This window comes from Anarhichas minor, unplaced genomic scaffold (assembly GCF_050575085.1).
Source record: "Anarhichas minor isolate MPS153535 unplaced genomic scaffold, ASM5057508v1 ptg000002l, whole genome shotgun sequence".
Lineage (NCBI taxonomy): Eukaryota > Metazoa > Chordata > Actinopteri > Perciformes > Anarhichadidae > Anarhichas > Anarhichas minor.
Genome location: NW_027466448.1, coordinates 144637 through 162500, shown reverse-complemented (window position 1 = coordinate 162500; position 17864 = coordinate 144637). Strand labels below are relative to the sequence as shown.

The 17864-nt window shown below is 44.8% G+C and overlaps 1 protein-coding gene across 1 annotated transcript in view; it reads right to left on the bottom strand.

Moving 5' to 3' along the window:
* Positions 1-2190: 2190 nt before the first annotated feature.
* myo18b (myosin XVIIIB) overlaps positions 2191-17864 on the bottom strand; it is a 36528-nt gene continuing 20854 nt past the window's right edge. The window contains exons 26-42 of the mRNA XM_076093701.1: positions 17639-17763; positions 17286-17440; positions 16875-16998; positions 16012-16212; positions 15795-15905; positions 13601-13705; positions 12746-12907; positions 12545-12658; positions 10797-10913; positions 10620-10703; positions 10332-10469; positions 9931-10116; positions 7108-7241; positions 6969-7010; positions 4831-4998; positions 3501-4438; positions 2191-2323 (exon numbers count right to left, since the gene is read on the bottom strand). Coding sequence (XP_075949816.1) covers positions 3523-4438; positions 4831-4998; positions 6969-7010; positions 7108-7241; positions 9931-10116; positions 10332-10469; positions 10620-10703; positions 10797-10913; positions 12545-12658; positions 12746-12907; positions 13601-13705; positions 15795-15905; positions 16012-16212; positions 16875-16998; positions 17286-17440; positions 17639-17763 — 2882 coding nt within the window. The 3' untranslated portion in view covers positions 2191-2323; positions 3501-3522. The remainder of the gene's footprint in view (positions 2324-3500; positions 4439-4830; positions 4999-6968; positions 7011-7107; positions 7242-9930; positions 10117-10331; positions 10470-10619; positions 10704-10796; positions 10914-12544; positions 12659-12745; positions 12908-13600; positions 13706-15794; positions 15906-16011; positions 16213-16874; positions 16999-17285; positions 17441-17638; positions 17764-17864) is intronic.

Genomic DNA, 17864 nt, shown 5'->3' with positions numbered 1-17864 from the left:
TTCATCCTGATTAAATCAAATACTTACGTTTGCTTCGGATCGATAATATAAACCCTCGTGAGTCGTCAGGTCAACGTTCGGATCAAATCTTCGAGGGATTATATCATTCAGAGGAGCCGCTTTAGATAATTAGGTCAAGAGCAGCGAGCCAATCAGTGAAGACTAATGTTCAACATACTTCATCACCAGTTTGTTAACGACGCATTTCAACAGCTAGTGGGGACAATCCAAAACTGATGCTTTGAAGCCTCGAGTTCGGCGTTTTGGCCGTCACCATCTTGTTTTTTTGCAACCAGTGAACAGGAAGTGACCGTATCTGGACTGAGGAGGAGTGACGTAGAGACGCCGTATACGTCTCTGGTAGAGACCTGTCAATCACCGTGTAGCCCCGCCCTAAAGCATCCCCTGCTTTATGGTCTGTTTGACTCTAAATGGACCATAATGTACTAAATGAACATCATGCTGTATTGAAGAAGACTTGAAACTAGAGATGAGACCATAAACTCATGTTTACAATGTTTACTGAGGTAATAAATCAAGAGAGAAGTAGAGTCATTTTCTCATAGACTTCTATACAACCAGAGGAGTCGCCCCCTGGTGGACACTAGAGAGAATGCAGCTTTAACACATGAAGCTTTGGATTCACTTTAAAGAACCAGTTTGTCTTCAGGTATAATAATGAATTTTTAACATTTCTAGCTGGATAATCTCAGTGAAAGTTGTCATTTTAGAAGGAAAAATGCAAACTTGCCTTCGTCATCTTCTTCAAGGATTCATTGTTTTAAAACATGTTTCTTCTGCCGTCTCTTTGTAAACTGCTGATGTGTTTTACTAGAATGAAAGTTTCTCAGGAAGCGTAACAGAAATATGTTTAGCGACGGCTCGATTGGCAGTAATGTTGATTCCATCGTCTCTGTTCCCCGTGAGACTAATCGTACGATGATTAGAGTCACATGATCGTGAGAAGCTGATTTCTTATAAGAAGAGATCTTTACTTTACTAATGACCGTCACCTTCACAGAGGAATAACTCAGCTGCTGCAGACTCTTCATCTGATGCATCAGCATGTTGTGTTCGTTTCTTCTTCTACTAACAAGAAGAAATGAACAGAATCACTTTCTTCTATCTGAACGAGTAAATCAATTGTTTTTAGGAGGTTTTGGGTGTTTTTTTAATGGGATTTTGTTTGTATGGCAAGTGATGTCATTTGGACTATTTTCAATAGATTTGTTTCTATTTTTCAATGAGATCAATGAGTTGTTTTTTAAACTATTTCCATAAAAACGTTTCCAAACACTTTTGCATCGTATAATATGATTTAGAAAATGGAACTTCCTCATTGATTGTTGAGAGAAAATACATCAGAACCATCTCAAGCATCAACGGAGCCGTAGAACCGGTTGGTTTCTGTCCGGTTCTCCTCTCAGACTTGGTTCTGCTGCTGCAGACAAAATGAAGGTTTAGTTTCTCCGGCTTCACGGCTCTCAGGTGTGATTCACCGCGTGAGTGTAACTGAAAACTAACACCGAGTTCAGTTCACTCTCTGGATTAAAAGGTGTAAAAAAAAAAAATAGATATTTAAATATAAAATCATAAAATTCCAGCAGAAGATGTATAATTCAAGCAATAATGAGATGTAAAAAACACTATTGCGAGTAACAATCCTCGTTATAAAATTCTACTAAGTTAGAAGTACAGCTAGAGGTTATATATACATATATGTATACATATGTACAGTATATACAGTATATATAAAGTAGCATGAGTAGAAATACTTCAGTAAAGTGTAAAGTACAAGTACCTCCCAGTTGGACTTAAATGGAGTAAATGTACTTTGGTACTATTTGCTACTAAAATACTTTGATACAGTACTTCTCCACATTCGGTAAGAAGTACTCAGAGTATTTACTTATACAAGTACTAATACAACCATGTATAAATACCTTACAAGTAAAAGTCCTGCATTCAAAAGTACAGAAGTATTATCGGCAAAACATACTAAATATAATAATCTTGTTCACTAAGTATTTCACCATCTTTTACTAAACCTTTATTTTGAAAAGACTATTCATGTAACGAGCAGAAATGGTTCTACTGGACTTCTGTAGCAGCATTACCTCTTCACAACAGGGTTAGAATAAATTCACAAAGAGAAAAAGTGAATTAATTAGTTTTATTCATATACAAACAGCTTATGTGAAAATACAGTTGATTGAGTGCAGATGTATTTTCAGGCTTTCAAAATAAAAAGATCCTTCTTGACTTGAGACGTGTTTCTTTGCCGCGTTCAGTCTGTGAAGCTCACAGCTGGATGAGGACAAAACTGATGGAAGATAGAAACAAGGTGGTCAGAACAGAGAGGATGCTGGGAAACACAGAGGGAGGGTGATGATGAGGTGCAGCCAGATATACTGTTCAGGTCTGGGCCTGTTTTTACTCAAACACCTCAGGATCACTGCCCTGGAAGGTGAGCTGGGACTAAAAACAGACTCAGACTAAAGGCTACAAGTTCTTATTTGGGAGAAACCGATGTTTTACAACCTTCATAACCATAAAATATAATTAATGACGGTTTCTTGCAGTATTTTCTCTGTGTTTTCAGTGTGCGATCACATTTAACATCTGCTAATAATCACTGATCACTAAACACAGCTGAGGCTGATGGGATACATCAGTGCTGCAGGTATCTGGGCATTAACCAAAGTATAGAGATGTTCATAAGTCATCCCGAGGGGAACATCAACCAAACCTCATGGAAATCCATCCAACAGCTGTTGAGACATTTCACAAAAAAACTGCAAATGTCAGCCTCATGGTGGCGCTACAGAGGAGTCAGAGGATCACCAACGTACGTTATCAGGCTTCATCCTCTGGGGACCATGAGCGTCTAACCATTAACCATCCAACAGCTGTTGAGATATTTCAGTCTGGACTAAAGTGGTAGACTGACCTACATCACCATCCATTAGAACCCTTTTCAGCAAAGGAACCCTTTTTAAAGAAAGGGTTTTTCAAGGGGTCTTTGTAAAACTGTGGGTTCCCTTAAGAATCCTCTTTCTGAAGTAAGAGTTCTTCAAGAACTTGACGAAAGCATGGCTGTTAAAAGATCCTCCCAGAACACGTCCTCAAAAACTGTGATTGTGAACCAGGATTGAGGAACCCTGGGTGGGTTCTAGATGAAACCCTTGGAATATATGAAAGTTTCCTGGTAGAACCCCCTGGGTTCTTGTTATCACCCTTAGAAGGTGGAAAGGTTCTGGACAGGTCATCTGAGGATGGAGCCATTACACCGTAGAAGGGTTCTCTGTAGACCCTCTCATTGGGGGTTTTGAGTGGAACCTTTCACAGAGGGTTCTAGGTGTAACCCTTTAGGTAGAACCATCTGAAAGGGTTCCAGGCGTAACCTTTATAAAAACGTTTCACCAGTAACTAAAATGTGGATTCTCCAATGGGGACAAAGAGAAGAACCCCAGATGGTTCTAGTTAGCACCTTGACTCACCTGAGAGTTCACCTCCTCTGCTTCAGTCAGTCTCCTTCTTCAGGTATCTCTTCATGACCGAAGCCACGTCTCCCCCCTCGCTGCCCTCGGCCTCCAGTCTTTCTCCCTGCGGCCCGTCAAACCTTCGTCTGGACCCGCCTCCCTGGGAACTTCCTCCAGAACCGCCCGAGCTGGACGACTCGGTTTCGGAGCTCTTCCTGCCGCGGGACGAAGGAGGCAGCTCCCCAAAGTGGACGCTCAGCGCCCTCCGGCCTCCTCTCACCGAGCCGGCCAGGCTGCTGGTGGACTGAGCTCTCCGGATGGCGGGCAGGATGTCGGAGGCGGCGTCGTCGCGGTCCTCAATCAGGTGGCGGTTTTGGAACACCATGGGTTCAGAACCCAGCAAGCCTTCGCCTCCCTCCTCTGCAGCGAGACTACCCAGCATGCACCGCCTCAGTGCCTGCGGGGAGCGCTGCGTCGGGGTCGTCCTGGAGCGCAGGCGCTCGTCCGGGTCCTCCTCCGGGATGGAGGAGGACCCGGGGGATGCCATGGAGGAGAGGCGAGGCAGCGAGGGAACCGAAGAGAGGGAGTCGCTCGAGTTGAAGCGAGAGAGTTTGGCTCCGGACGTTAGATAAGCGTCGCCGACGGAGCGAGCGCTGGCGGCGCGAGACAGGAGCGGGGACGGTGGTTTGAGGATGCCGGCGCCCGGCCGGGGCTCCTGGGGGTCACCGCCGGGGCCGAGGGAGAGGGCCGAGGCTCTCCGTCTGAGAGTCGAGGCCGCGGTGGTTTGGTAAACCGGCAGGGAGACGGCGCTACCGGCTCCGTCGCCCGCTTCGCCGCCGGCTCGGCGTTTACGGAGTCCGTCCAGCAGCTCGGACAGAGCCGAGGAGGACGGGGCCCGACTGGGACCTCTGGGACCCGGACCTCCGGCCTCGGAGCCCTCGTCATCCACACAAGAACTGTAGAAGAAGAAACGAGACAAGTCGTCATGGCAGTCATTTCATTATTGATTAATCTGCTGATTATTTTAATGGTTTAGTCAGAATCAGAATCAGCTTTATTAACGAGTAGATCTTCACATTCAAAGAATGAGTCTCTGTGTTTTGGTTTGTAACGGTCACGATAAGCACAGTACGATAAAATAATGAACAAGTACTGCAAAAGTAGAGAATCATAAATATGTAAAATATCTGAAATATTTAAAAGAAAACAATGTGATTCACAGTTTAATTTACTGTCATTAGACAAAGACAAGCAGCAGATCAGCAGAGAGAGTAAACAGTGAATCAGTTATCACAATAGCTGCCGGTTCATTTTCTGATCTAATAACCGTAACGTTCTCCGGGCTCACCGGAAGCTGTGGGTGCTCACGGTGTCAGCGACAGACTGGCGCCCCCCCTGGCTGCTGATGGTACTGCTGCCACCGCAGCGGGACCCTCCTCTGGGAACTCCCAACCAATGACGGATCCCCTCTCCCACGTCCTCCGTCCCGATGGAGCCGGCACTGGACACCGAGTCACTGCAGAGCGACATCACACTTCATCACAGGTATGGAGAGACGCCCCCCCCCCCTCATTCTTTAGCTCCATTAGCTGCATCATGAGCATGCAAACACATTACGGGCTGCAGCTCAACACAGTCGATGAATCCACTGCTCGTCACAGGAGGACTTCTTATTTCACATATTATAATCATCACAGAGGACGGGTCATAAAGTTTCACACATATAGACCTGTCTCACAATAAACTGAACATCTGGAAGATTTCGTCCGTTTTAATGGACCTCTGGTGCGGTTTGGTTTTGAGGCAGTTGTGAACACGGTGATCTGATGTGGACCAAAGGAACCACGAGAACCCTCGTGTGGTTTGATTGCAGTGAGATTATAATCTGACCACATTGCAGGAAGTGAACCAAAGCGCAGGCTGCCTGCATTGGGGACATCTGTTGAGATGGACACAGGTAGACGACAGCTTGACATCTGGGCCGAAGAGAACACACAGAATATTCTAAATAAAGTCCATAAAAAAGCGACTTTTATCAAGCGAATTGAGACGGACTGAGCAGAAGGGATTCGTGTGCTCAGTGCCGAGTCAAAGGGAAGAAACGTCGGCCCTTCACTTCGTTCACGCCGCTCAGCAAGTCTCTTGATTAACTCGTCCGCCTTCATTGAGCTGTGAGCTGTGAAACGGTGAACAGTATATTATCCCCAGTAGTAGAATATGAAACACTGTATTATGCTTCCAAACCCTCACAGACCGAATCAGAGTTACTCAGAATGTTAGAACAACAAAAGCTCACAACATCATCGTAGACAGAAGATGCATATCAATGATCAATGGATGCCATTCTAGTTCCTTCCTGCTAGGAAACCATTGATTTCCATCCAAGTCAGGTTGCAGACTGTCAGACCTGCTGCAGTCAAATGAGAGCTTCTAAGGGGACTCTGGTGCTCAGAGACACTACCACTTTAGTCCACAGGGGGCGACAGCTCCTCACAGTAACATTAAGGGTGCAGCAGTGGCTCATGGACTGTTAGTCGTCATGCACGAAGCCATTTTTACTTGAGTCACATTAAAGGATCATTTTTGTGCTTTTGGCCGTCGTTTCCTCAGTAATAATAAAATTGTAATTTGCTAAAATCTGTGAACACATTGACATCACTAGCGGATCCATATCAGCACCTCTTTGAAGTATCAATATATATTTATACATGTATATATATATATGTATGTATATATATATATATACAAAAAGCTGGATGGAAACAAAAAGATTCCATAAAACTTCCTCAAATGGGTAAAATAACCGGATGGGAGGACAAAACGGAGAACTTTGAGCAGCTCAGAGGAAGTCGGTTTACAGAGAGGAGAAACCTGCTCGAAGTATAAAAGATTAAAACGTTCTCTTGTCACGACTCCACGTAGAAAGTAAATCAACGCTAAAGGTTTATCCTCTAGCGCCAACTTCTGACCAAACAACACGGTTTATTACCAAACCAGTTCAAAGAGAGAGAAGCGGATAAACTGCGTTTATTTATGCGACACTTTGAAAGTTTTGCCTAAAAGGAGCTTAAGAGTTGAAAGTGGAATATATGAGCACATATCCTCTCAACTGTTACCAGTTAAATAACATCACCATATGACACTCCTCGTGGGAGTAGAACTGCTTAAACATCTGCTTGACAATTGAATCAAAATACATTTAATGACATTTCAATGCGTTAACGAAATATCCTCTTTAAATGGTTCACAGTTGAATAACGGATGAAGATGTTTGGAACGTGGCCGGCGGTGTTCAGAAGAAGAAGAAGGTTTACTGGTTTTAAAAACCATCTCTGTGTTCTCAGACCTCAACAGTTCCTTCGATGAGTTTGTTTTTATCATAACTGATAGAAATGACGACCAAAACTAACAGAAAACAATGATCCTGAAGGAGGTCAAGTTATCTTTCATATTCATGTCACACACACACACTCATGAGGTTCTTACAGCTCTTTCTTTCGAGTCAAGGACGCCATAGCAGTTTGAACGCTGGAGTGAAGGACAGAGTGGTGAAAAGGTTGAGTTATAAACGGACGTGATGATTTTAAGGCAGAGGAGGTGAAACCCTCTCGGTGAAGCCGCGTACCTTTCAGAGTCGCTCTCGTCGCTGGACTCCACCTCCTCCAGGGCGGCCTGCAGGTCCACGATGCGGCGGATGGACGTCTCCAGGTCGGCCTGTAACGTCTGACGGACGGCGTTGAGCTCCTCCAACTGCATCTCCTGCAGAACAAAGTGAGATCAAAGGGAGGATTGTTTGACACGAAGGTGACGGCGTGTTTAAGAAGTGGACGTAGTCATCGAGACGTTGGTTTGTGGACGTTTTGAAGCCTTGAGTTGAGGAGGAGTGACGTAGAGACGCCGTATACGTCTCTGTTAGAGACCTGTCAATCACTGTGTAGCCCCGCCCTAAAGCATCCCCTGCTTTATGGTCTGTTTGACTCTAAATGGACCATAATGTACTAAATGAACATCATGCTGTATTGAAGAAGACTTGAAACTAGAGATTGAGACCATAAACTCATGTTTACAATGTTTACTGAGGTAATAAATCAAGAGAGAAGTAGAGTCATTTTCTCATAGACTTCTATACAACCAGAGGAGTCGCCCCCTGGTGGACACTAGAGAGAATGCAGCTTTAACACATGAAGCTTTGACTTCTCTTTAAAGAACCGAAGGTTGCCGTTTGCCTTTAACGAGCCACTTCCTACCCGACAACCTGTAAAGACCCCGAGGTCCAATCAGCCACAGCAATTACCTTCATTCTCTTCTTTATTATCTCATCAGTCAAACACGGTTTGGCATGACGTCCAATCGCATCTCCTCTCTCACACAGTCCTACGACCTCCGCCCAGAAGACTGTTACATTCGCATGCTGACATCGGGAGAATAGAGCGATTTATTAATTCATCTTGTCTGTTTTTTTAGTTGTTGTTCTGTCTCATTAGCATCCTGTCACACACACACACACACACACACACACACACACACACACACACACACACACACACACACACACACACACACACACACACACACACACACACACACACACACACACACACACACACACACACACACACACGCTTCTAGGCTTCCAAAGTTATTGGCTTTGTAGGCTTTGAGGAGACGGGTGTTGGTGCAGCGGTTGTCATAGAGACACATAACCATGTATGAATGTGTGTACGTGTGTGTGTGTGTGTGTGTGTGTGTGTGTGTGTGTGTGTGTGTGTGTGTGTGTGTGCGTGCGTGCGTGCGTGCGTGCGTGCGTGCGTGCCATAACCTTGAAGAGACAATGAGGATTAATCACAGTCAGAGAGAGAAAGCGGGATGAGGGAGAGATGACGTTAAGAGCGGTGGAGGAGGAGAGTATGTGAGCATGTGTGTGTGTGTATGAATATGTCTATTCACACAGGCTGTGTGAGTGTGTGTGTGTGAGGTTGTTAAAGGGCATCCTTGTGTGTGTGTTGCTTGCTTTGTGCTAATAACTGAATAATTATCGAAGCTCCTTCTCTTTTGCTCAGAGGTCACGAAGAAATCTGCTGTGAACAAGAACAAGAACACAACGAAGTCTGAGTTTAACTGGAAACATGATTTAGATTTATGTAGCTCCATAATAATCTGTCTAGTGCGTCGCTATGAGACCTAATAGACTCTTAAACCTAGAAGAAGAAAAAGATTAGAAAGTATAATGCTAAGATCCAGACACATGGCGATAACATGGATGGATTACTGAACAGACCGACCAGGTAAAAGACCAGGGGTCCAAAGTATCAGGCCCCCCCCACGTACCAACCAGGAAGAGACTCAAACAACTGTATAGAGACCAAACAACCACAAAGAGACCAAAACAACTACAAAGAAGCAACAAAACAACTACAATGAGATGCACAACTGCTGCAAAGACACAGAAAGTGACCAGAGATTCACAACAGCAGCAGGTTGAGGTCGGCCTGTGAACTATTCAGGGAGCTGACAACGGACCGTTTGGGTAAATAATTACAATTACAGTACTTTAGACAAAGAAGATTCTTTTCTTGGGTAAACATAAAATACTCATTGCAAGTATTATCAAAAGTATCACATAAGAACAGCAGAGGAGTACCACGTTCACACTCTACAGAGTGTGACCGTGTGCAGGGAGCCTCCGTCCTGCTGTCGGTGCTGCCGATGATCAAACTCTGGCAGGAACCAAAGTGATGTTTTCTAATGTTCCAGATATTTCACCAGCTGTTGTTTTTGAGAACAGAGACGTGAGGCGTACTTTCACTGCGTCGCCTGGAGGAAGTGTTCCTCATGGGCTGTTTAAAGGAGGTCGTCTCCCAGCTTGCATGAGAGTGATGTGGGTTCATATTCAGCAGCGCTGGTGATCGGTCTGCAGGAACGCCAAAGAAACGTGTCCCCACAAGTATCTCCATCTCTGGGCAAGAGGCTTCTTCATGTGACGGGATTGTTGTTTTTATTTCCTTTTTATTTAAAGCATGACAAGAGTGTGACATAAAAGGTCGGACGTAGTCATCGAGACGTTGGTTTGTGGACGTTTTGAAGCCTCGAGTTCTGTGATTTCTCCGTCGCCATCTTGTTTTTTGCAACCAGTGAACAGGAAGTGACCATATCTGGACTGAGGAGGAGTGACGAAGAGACGCTGTATAAGTCTCTGGTAGAGACCTGTCAATCACCGTGTAGCCCCGCCCTAAAGCATCCCCTGGAGTCGCCCCCTGGTGGTCACTAGAGAGAATGCAGCTTTAACACATGAAGCTTTGGCTTCACTCGGCAGAACCGGATGTTTCCGCCTACAAAGACTATTAGACTGTTGTGAAAAGTTGATATTTGGGAGAATACGGGCGCGCACACTGACAACATTAATGGTAGGATTTTGGTTGCTAGGTAGAAAACAGGTTGAATAGTTTACCAGCTCCATGCGCCTGCGGCTGCTGTCCTGCTCTCTCTGGACCAGCTCCTCCATCTCCAGCCTCATGTCCTGCAGGCGCTGCTGGTAGTAGCGGGCGTTCTCTCGCTCCCGAGCCTCGGCCTGGGCGCTCTGCTCCAGCTCTTCTCCCAGACGAACCACGCTGTCCCTCAAACGCAGCACCAGCACCTGCACAGCATGGAAGTGGGGCGACATTTAGAGACGTCTGAACCCCCCCCCCCCCCAAGCAGAGACATGCAGAATAAAACAATGTTTTTGATGAAATGTCACAATTTGAAGCTTCGTCGTGGCCGCTTTTTTGTGGTTTGAGGGTTTTAGTTTCTCTTTAAATAAAGCCCCATGTTGTTATGTGTTGAAGGGGGGGGGGGGGGGGGGGGCCTCACCTCAAACCTCTTGACTTGCCCTCTCTGAAACTGCAGTTTATTTTCCAGGTCACACACACGCGCCTCCTGTTTGCTGACGATGCTGCGCCCCACGGTGGACGCCTCCAGGAACTGCACCCTCGACACGCTCTGCTGGAGCTGCATCACGAGTGGGGGGGGGGGGGGGGGGGGGGGGGGGAACAACAGTTAGAGAGCAAATATTAATGTATCGATGCATGAGTGAATGTGTAAGCCAGTGCAACATTAAGACCTGTAACAAGGAGGTTTAATGATCCATATGAAGCTCACCTCCTCCTGCAGAGACTGCCTCTGCTTCTTCACCTCCTCCAGCTCAGCTTGCAGCTCTCTGATCTGCGTGATGTCACTGGACGACTAAACACAGAGGAAGAGCGAGACATTTGTATCGGGGATATAAAAAACAAAGTGATTGAATGAAGGCAGGAAGATAAAAACTGTGAGCAGCACCTGAGCAATGAGCGCCTTGTGCTTCTTCATGAGCTCATTGAGGTCCTCCTGGTCCTCCTCGAGCCTCTTCAGCAGGTCCACCTTCTCGTGCTGCAGCAGGGACAACTGCACGTCCACCTGGACGCACAGGTGAGACAGGTCAGGTGGGTTGGGTGTGCATATATTAGTATATACTTGCACATATGCAGCATATTTAACTCTCTAACTTGTATGCATTAGACGACTGCGCTCCTTCTTAAACATTATCTCAGTTGAATCTACGAGTCAAGAGAATCCACGTAAAATATTCAGGCCACATCTTTCATTCCTCTGTCACACTAATGAAAGGCATGATGATCTAATTCATCACCCATGCTACTTATTAAATGTGATGATAACGGCGCCCACTCTCATGGAAGACGTTCATAGAGTTTCACTCTTATTCATGTGGAAAACTGACAGAAACACTTGTGTGAGGAATGAAATAAGAGAGTTGAGAGGAGTTTGAACTTTCTCCCTTTGTCTGTTTCAAGAGAGTTACAGAAATAATTCAAGGTCCTTCTCACTTTGATTTTCATCTAACCGACCTCTGAACCCTTTCTGGAAGCATCTGCATTGGTCCTGTTTCCCCACTCATAGGGTACATCCCAAGTCTCTTAATTCTCATTTCCTCGCTCCTCGCTTGAACCGGAAGTTGTTCTGCGCCGCCATATTGACGGCCGTCCCAAAGCTCTTATTTAGCTCTGAGGAGAGAGGATGGAGGAGGGATCTCTGAGGACCCATGAGAACAGACTTACAGGAAGTGTTTTAACGGCCGACACGCCCCCTCATTGTTCATCAGTCATGTGATTCAACGCTGCAGCCGATCGGATTGATGAGATTTTGTTCAACATGTAAACAGTGAAGACGGATCACAGATTAAACTCAAGCTTTATATTTGATTAGTTTTCCGATTCAACATCTGGTTTAAATAAATGTTCATTGTAGACTGAACAACAAAAGGACCACAAACAACTTTCTACATTTATTAGAAAGATTTGTGTTTTCATGATCTGATGTTTCCCTCAATAACTTTATTATGGAAACAATTAAAGTCAGAGAGAGCTGAGAGACGAAACACTTATTACATCATTTATCATCATTTCATTCAGTCACGTGAGGCTGTTCATTCCTGATTGTCGGGTTTGATGAGTTTTATCATTTAAGAGAAACAATAATCATATTCTGGGTTATTTAATATCGACGTCACAATCTGAATTTCAAACCGTACAGACGCAAATAATTCATAAATAAGACGATCGCATTCCGCCGGTAGAAATGGATCCTGAGCTTATAAACAGAACACAGGACACAGTTTAACAGACTACAGAGAGAAACACCTCTACAGTGGTGATTACTGTGTGTCTTTATTAGTTATTAGTGTTATTAGTTACTGTTATTAAGTACAGTGATCATGTGAACAGACACCAACTTATCTAAAGTCTCTCCAGCTGTTAAAGCCGACTGACAGCTGATCAGCTGTGATCATCAGCACCGTCATCAGAAACAGACGTCGCTTCACGTGACGCAACTGAGGAAAGGACGTCTCATGTCTCCTAAAACATATCTCCTCTCTCCTCGCATGGTTTCCTCCATGCATCCCTGGTGGGAGGGACTAGGACGCAAGGAAAGGACCCAAGTGAGGGAAACGGGGATGCAATTAAGAGACTTGGGATGTACCCATTGACTCGGGTATATTCCTTTAATCAAACACCTGTCGGCACGCTCACCAAACTCTTCTGCTTGCAGATATTTTCCAGCTCAATCTGTGCGTTCTCCAGCTCCTGAGAGAGAGTCCCCTGAACGCTCTCCGCCTCCAGCCGCCTCGCTTCGCTCTCCTCCAGCTAATTGGCGACATAAAGAGAGCGAGTTAGGTGCATGAATGCACCTCAAACTGGAGTCAGGTGAACGCGTAGGACAGGTGAGCGTACCTGGCAGTGCAGGCGCTCGATCTGCTCCTTGCTGCCGTTGGGGAGGTGCTGCCCCGGGTTGTCCACGGTGGAGAGCAGCAGCTGGGCGTCGGCCAGCAGGGCGTGAGTCCTCTTCAGGTCTCTCTTCAGCTTCTTCTCCACATCGAAGTCTCTGTGGCCGACCTGCAGGACGACACGCCTCAGACTTAAAGGGACAGTTTGCATGTTTAGAAGTGTGTTTGTGTGAGGTTCTTCTCCACAGTCAGTGTTTCACTGCAGTAGATGGACGAGAGAGAAATAAAAAGGGAAGCCAAGTAGAGCAGCAGCTCCTGTGTCCTGAGAGGTAGAATCAGTGTTTAGTGAATGGAGTCTGGTGTGTTTGTAGAGATCAGAGATAACAGCTTCAGTGTCTGACAGCAAGGTAACGAGGTGGAAACATTCTAAATATAACGTTCACTTAAACTGATAGAGATTCTGTTCGGAGTCTAGAATACGTCCACAGCAGAACATGATGGACTGTGGAGAAGAACCTCATACTCTAAAAGAGATTAAGCCTAAAGTAGTTTCATGTCACATTCTTCACTCTGAAAGCCTTGAGAAGACTTGAGCTGTTGGCCCGTTACAGACCAGGTCCTGGCCACTTGTCAGGAGTCCAATTACATCCTGGGAGTGACGGAGACAGAGTGTTAAATTAGCCGCCGCCTCCTTGCAGCATATGCTTGTTTTGTGGAACGGCACCCTCATCAGCTCGAGAACATTAACCCACAACAATGACAACAATGATGTACGACGTGAGAGAGCTCGTTCACTCAGAGCCTGCAGGAATAACAACACAACATGAGGATGTGCAGTGACACAGTGTGTGTGTGTGTGTACCTGGTCACACAGAGTTGCTATGAGTCCTTCCAAGTCGTGCTTCTCATGAATCACCATCTGTTTCTCCTCGTACTCTTGCTCCAACTGCATCTCCAACTGCCTCAGCTGCACAAACCGACACCAACAGATCAAATACATCGATGGACGAGCGGTCGGAATGATCTTTTATCGCTCCCGACAGGAAACGTTCCCTGCAGCAGGTTGCATAATGATAAGCAGGAAAACAATCATTGTCTGTTGAAGAGCATAAAAACAATAAACCGAGGCCTCCGGACAATCTGCTGCTGAATAAATCAAGCAGAGTTTGGTGGTTTGAAGCTGCAAGTACTTTATACTTCTACTCTGCTACACCTCAGAGACAAATACAGTACTTTTTACTCCACTTCGTGTATTTGATATCTGTTATTTTGCAGATTCAGGTTATGAACACAAAATATAATCAACAAATAAATGATGATATATTATTATTTAAAAAGATGAAACTTTATTGAAACCTTGGGGAAATGAACAAGCTAGTTGACAGTATGTAAAGTAGAAAATATAATATAAAATATATAAAATATTCAGAGGAAATCTTCATGTTTGTGAAGCTGGAAACATGAAATGTTTTAACATTAACAGTCAAAGATAACTGTGTACTTAAGTACTTTAGTACACGGATCACTGAATGGGCACAAAGTGTCTAAAATATCAAAATATCCCTCAAAGAGACAAACCAACCAGGAAGAGATTAATAATGACCACAAAGAGACACAAAACAACCACAAAGAGACACAAAACAACCACAAAGAGACACAAAACAACCACAAAGAGACACAAAACAACCACAAAGAGACACAAAACAACTACAAAGAGACACAAAACAACCACAAAGAGACACAAAACAACCACAAAGAGACACAAAACAACCACAAAGAGACACAAAACAACCACAAAGAGACACAAAACAACTACAAAGAGACACAAAACAACCACAAAGAGACACAAAACAACCACAAAGAGACACAAAACAACCACAAAGAGACACAAAACAAACACAAACAGACACAAAACAACCACAAAGAGACACAAAACAACTACAAAGAGACACAAAACAACCACAAAGAGACACAAAACAACTACAAAGAGACACAAAACAACCACAAAGAGACACAAAACAACTACAAAGAGACACAAAACAACCACAAAGAGACACAAAACAACCACAAAGAGACACAAAACAACCACAAAGGAAACCTGTAGAACGTTTGTGTGACTGCAGAGAAGTGATGTAACTCTCTCTGGTTGCATAATAGAAAAATCATTCTGTGAAAAGAATTTGTTTCCTTCTTTCATTCGAGGAAGGACGTTGAAAAAGATCCATCTGCACACAAACAGCACAACACTGCTCTCTTCAGTGCTCTATCGACAACTCCTGCTTTTGAGTTCAGTGACGGTGCAGAATTCCTGCTGAACATGATTTTATTCTCTTGTGATGTTCGGAGAATGTTTCAGGTTATTGTGAACACATATGTGAAGCCTGCAGAGGTCTCAATACTGACGGTGCAAACTTCAAACTCACGTCCTCGGTTGGAGTTTGAATTATAACAAATCTCCACTTTGTTGCTTCAGGGTCCATTAGTAAGAAACGGATAGCTCTGACTTTATTCAGTTTAGTTTATTGTGCACTCAAGAGAATATCAATAACACTGGAGGTTATTTATTTGAGTAATTCATTAACTTTCTGTATATTTACAATAAAACCAGATTTAAGGTGCAATGTTATTGAATTGTGGCGTGATAAGTACATGTACTCACTGAATAAATGTAACTTGTAATAACACCACCACACTTCTTTTGTAATAAACTAGTATACGCTGGAGTTTGGCAGCAGACAAACTGTAGAACTGTGAACAGTACAGTCCAAACCTCCAAATGATTAAATATACATTACAATTATTAAACTATTGAAAAGAAAAGCATCAAATCTTCACATTTATCAGACTGGAACCAAAAGATATTTGGATTTTTTTTTGCATTAATAATAATTAATTTTCTGATCAGTTTTGTGTGCAAGAAATGTATATTTAAGGTGTCGGATAAATGTAGAAAGTAGAAAGTGACACGCGAGGACAGTACTGAAGGACAAGTACCTCACATTTGTACTTGAGTGAATGCACTGCCTCTGTTGGGCCTTGAGATGTGAATGACGTACCCGTCTCTGAGAGGACTTGTGCACGTCCTCCAACTCCTCTTCTTTGTCCTCCAACTCTTTCTGGTGCATCTGCTTCATCCTCTCCATCTCCATCTCAAAGCGCATGTGGACCTATGAGAGAGAAGAAGAAGAAGAAGAAGAGGAAGAGGAGCGAGAGATGAGCGACGGCAGCGAGTCAAAACTCAATATTTGAATGTGTCTTCGCTTTGTGAAGCACCTGTTGCTGCTGCTGTATTTTGGTGGTGAGCTCGGAGACTTCCTGCGCCCTCTCGCCGCTCTGACCCTCCAGGAGGCGGAGCTGCTTCTTGAGGTCGGGCAGCGAATCGGAGGCGAGGTCGACCGGCAGGCTGAGGTCACGGATCTGAGCGCACAGCTCGTCCTTCTGCTTCTGCAGACGGTCCACCTCCGCCTGGCTCTCCTGCACACGCACACACACGCGCACACACGCACGCACACACGCACACGCACACACACACACACACACACCTTTCACTTTAGGTACTTTAAGTATGTTCTGATGCTAATAATGGTGTACTTTTACTCCAGTAAATGCAGAACTTTAAACTTTTACTTCAACATCAGACTATCTGAGAGTGAGTATTGTGTGTTTTGTTTTGTTTCTTTCATCTTAATGTTTATGATTTACTCTTCCTTGAATCTGACATTATTGTGCATTAATATCCTGTATATTTCATCACTGCTGGTCTGTTTTCATCTTGTTTCTGCAGCGAGACGTCGGCTCTCTTCTGTATTTCATGAAGGATTTAACGACATTATTCTTTTTATTAACATTTACGGTCTGCCATACGTCAAATATAAACGTTGACTCCACGCGTCTGACTCCTTAATCTGCGATGTCATTTGCATCTTTTCACTCATGTGACTGCGCTTCATGAATCACATGTGACATCTGTAATCACTCAATAGAATACGTGCTCTCTTTACCATAAAGAGCACTGTTACATCATCATCTCTGCTTCATGACTCATCAAAACAAACTGAGAATCCGTGACGTTGCTGGTTGTTCATCAGTCAGATTTTCTTCCTGGTTTTAGTTCACAGGTGAACACACACACACACCTGTAGGTTGCGGCGCAGGCCGTATATCTCAGCTCCCAGGGCCGTGCTTTCCTGACAGGCTTTGTCCTTCTGCTCTCTCTCAGTGTCGGCTTCCTCCAGAGCCTGAGTCAGCTCGCTGTCAAACCTGAGAGAGAAACCGCACAAAGATGCTTTAAAACGCTGCAGAGCTGCTTTCATTCAGCGGGTAAAGAAGTAAACACTTTAATGTCGGAGCTGGTCGACTGTATGAGTCCGTCTATACACAGCGTTCACATTTTACCTCCAGATGTTTGAGAGGAAAATGTTTCAATCTGCTGATTTCTGGTTCAAATGTCCATAACTCGCTCCTTCGTCTCACTAATATCAAGGTTATTGTATAATTGTATATAATGTAAATATAATGTTAAGTGGAGCAGCTGGACACACACACACCTCCTCTGTTTGCGGTCCACCTCGTGCATGCGGCTCTGCAGGCTGTCGGTGAGGACTCGGGCGTCCTGGAGGTCAGAGGTCACACGGCGACAGTGACGCTTCAGTTCCGTCGCACTCCGCCTGGACTGCTCCAGCTGGGCCTGCAGAGCGGCCACCTACACACACACACACACACACACACACACACACACACACACACACACACACACACACACACACACACACACACACACACACACACACACACACACACACACACACACACACACACACACACACACACACTTACTACCTTCACACATTTAATCTCTCATCAGCGTTGCCGTGCACGTCGTCACAGCGTCCCGCCTCACCTTGGCGTCGAGCTGCTCTCGGCTCTGTCTCTCCGTCTCCAGTCTGTCCTCCGTCTGTTTGAGGCGTCTGCGGACGAATTCGACCTCCGTCTGGCAGCACTCCAGCTGCATGGCCAACTCGCTCTCTGTGAGGGGAGACAGATGTTTCTGTCATTTAAAAACCTGCTGGCGTTTAATCCGTCTCTTCTTTTAGCTTGAAAACCAGCAGTGGAGGAAGAAGTGTTCA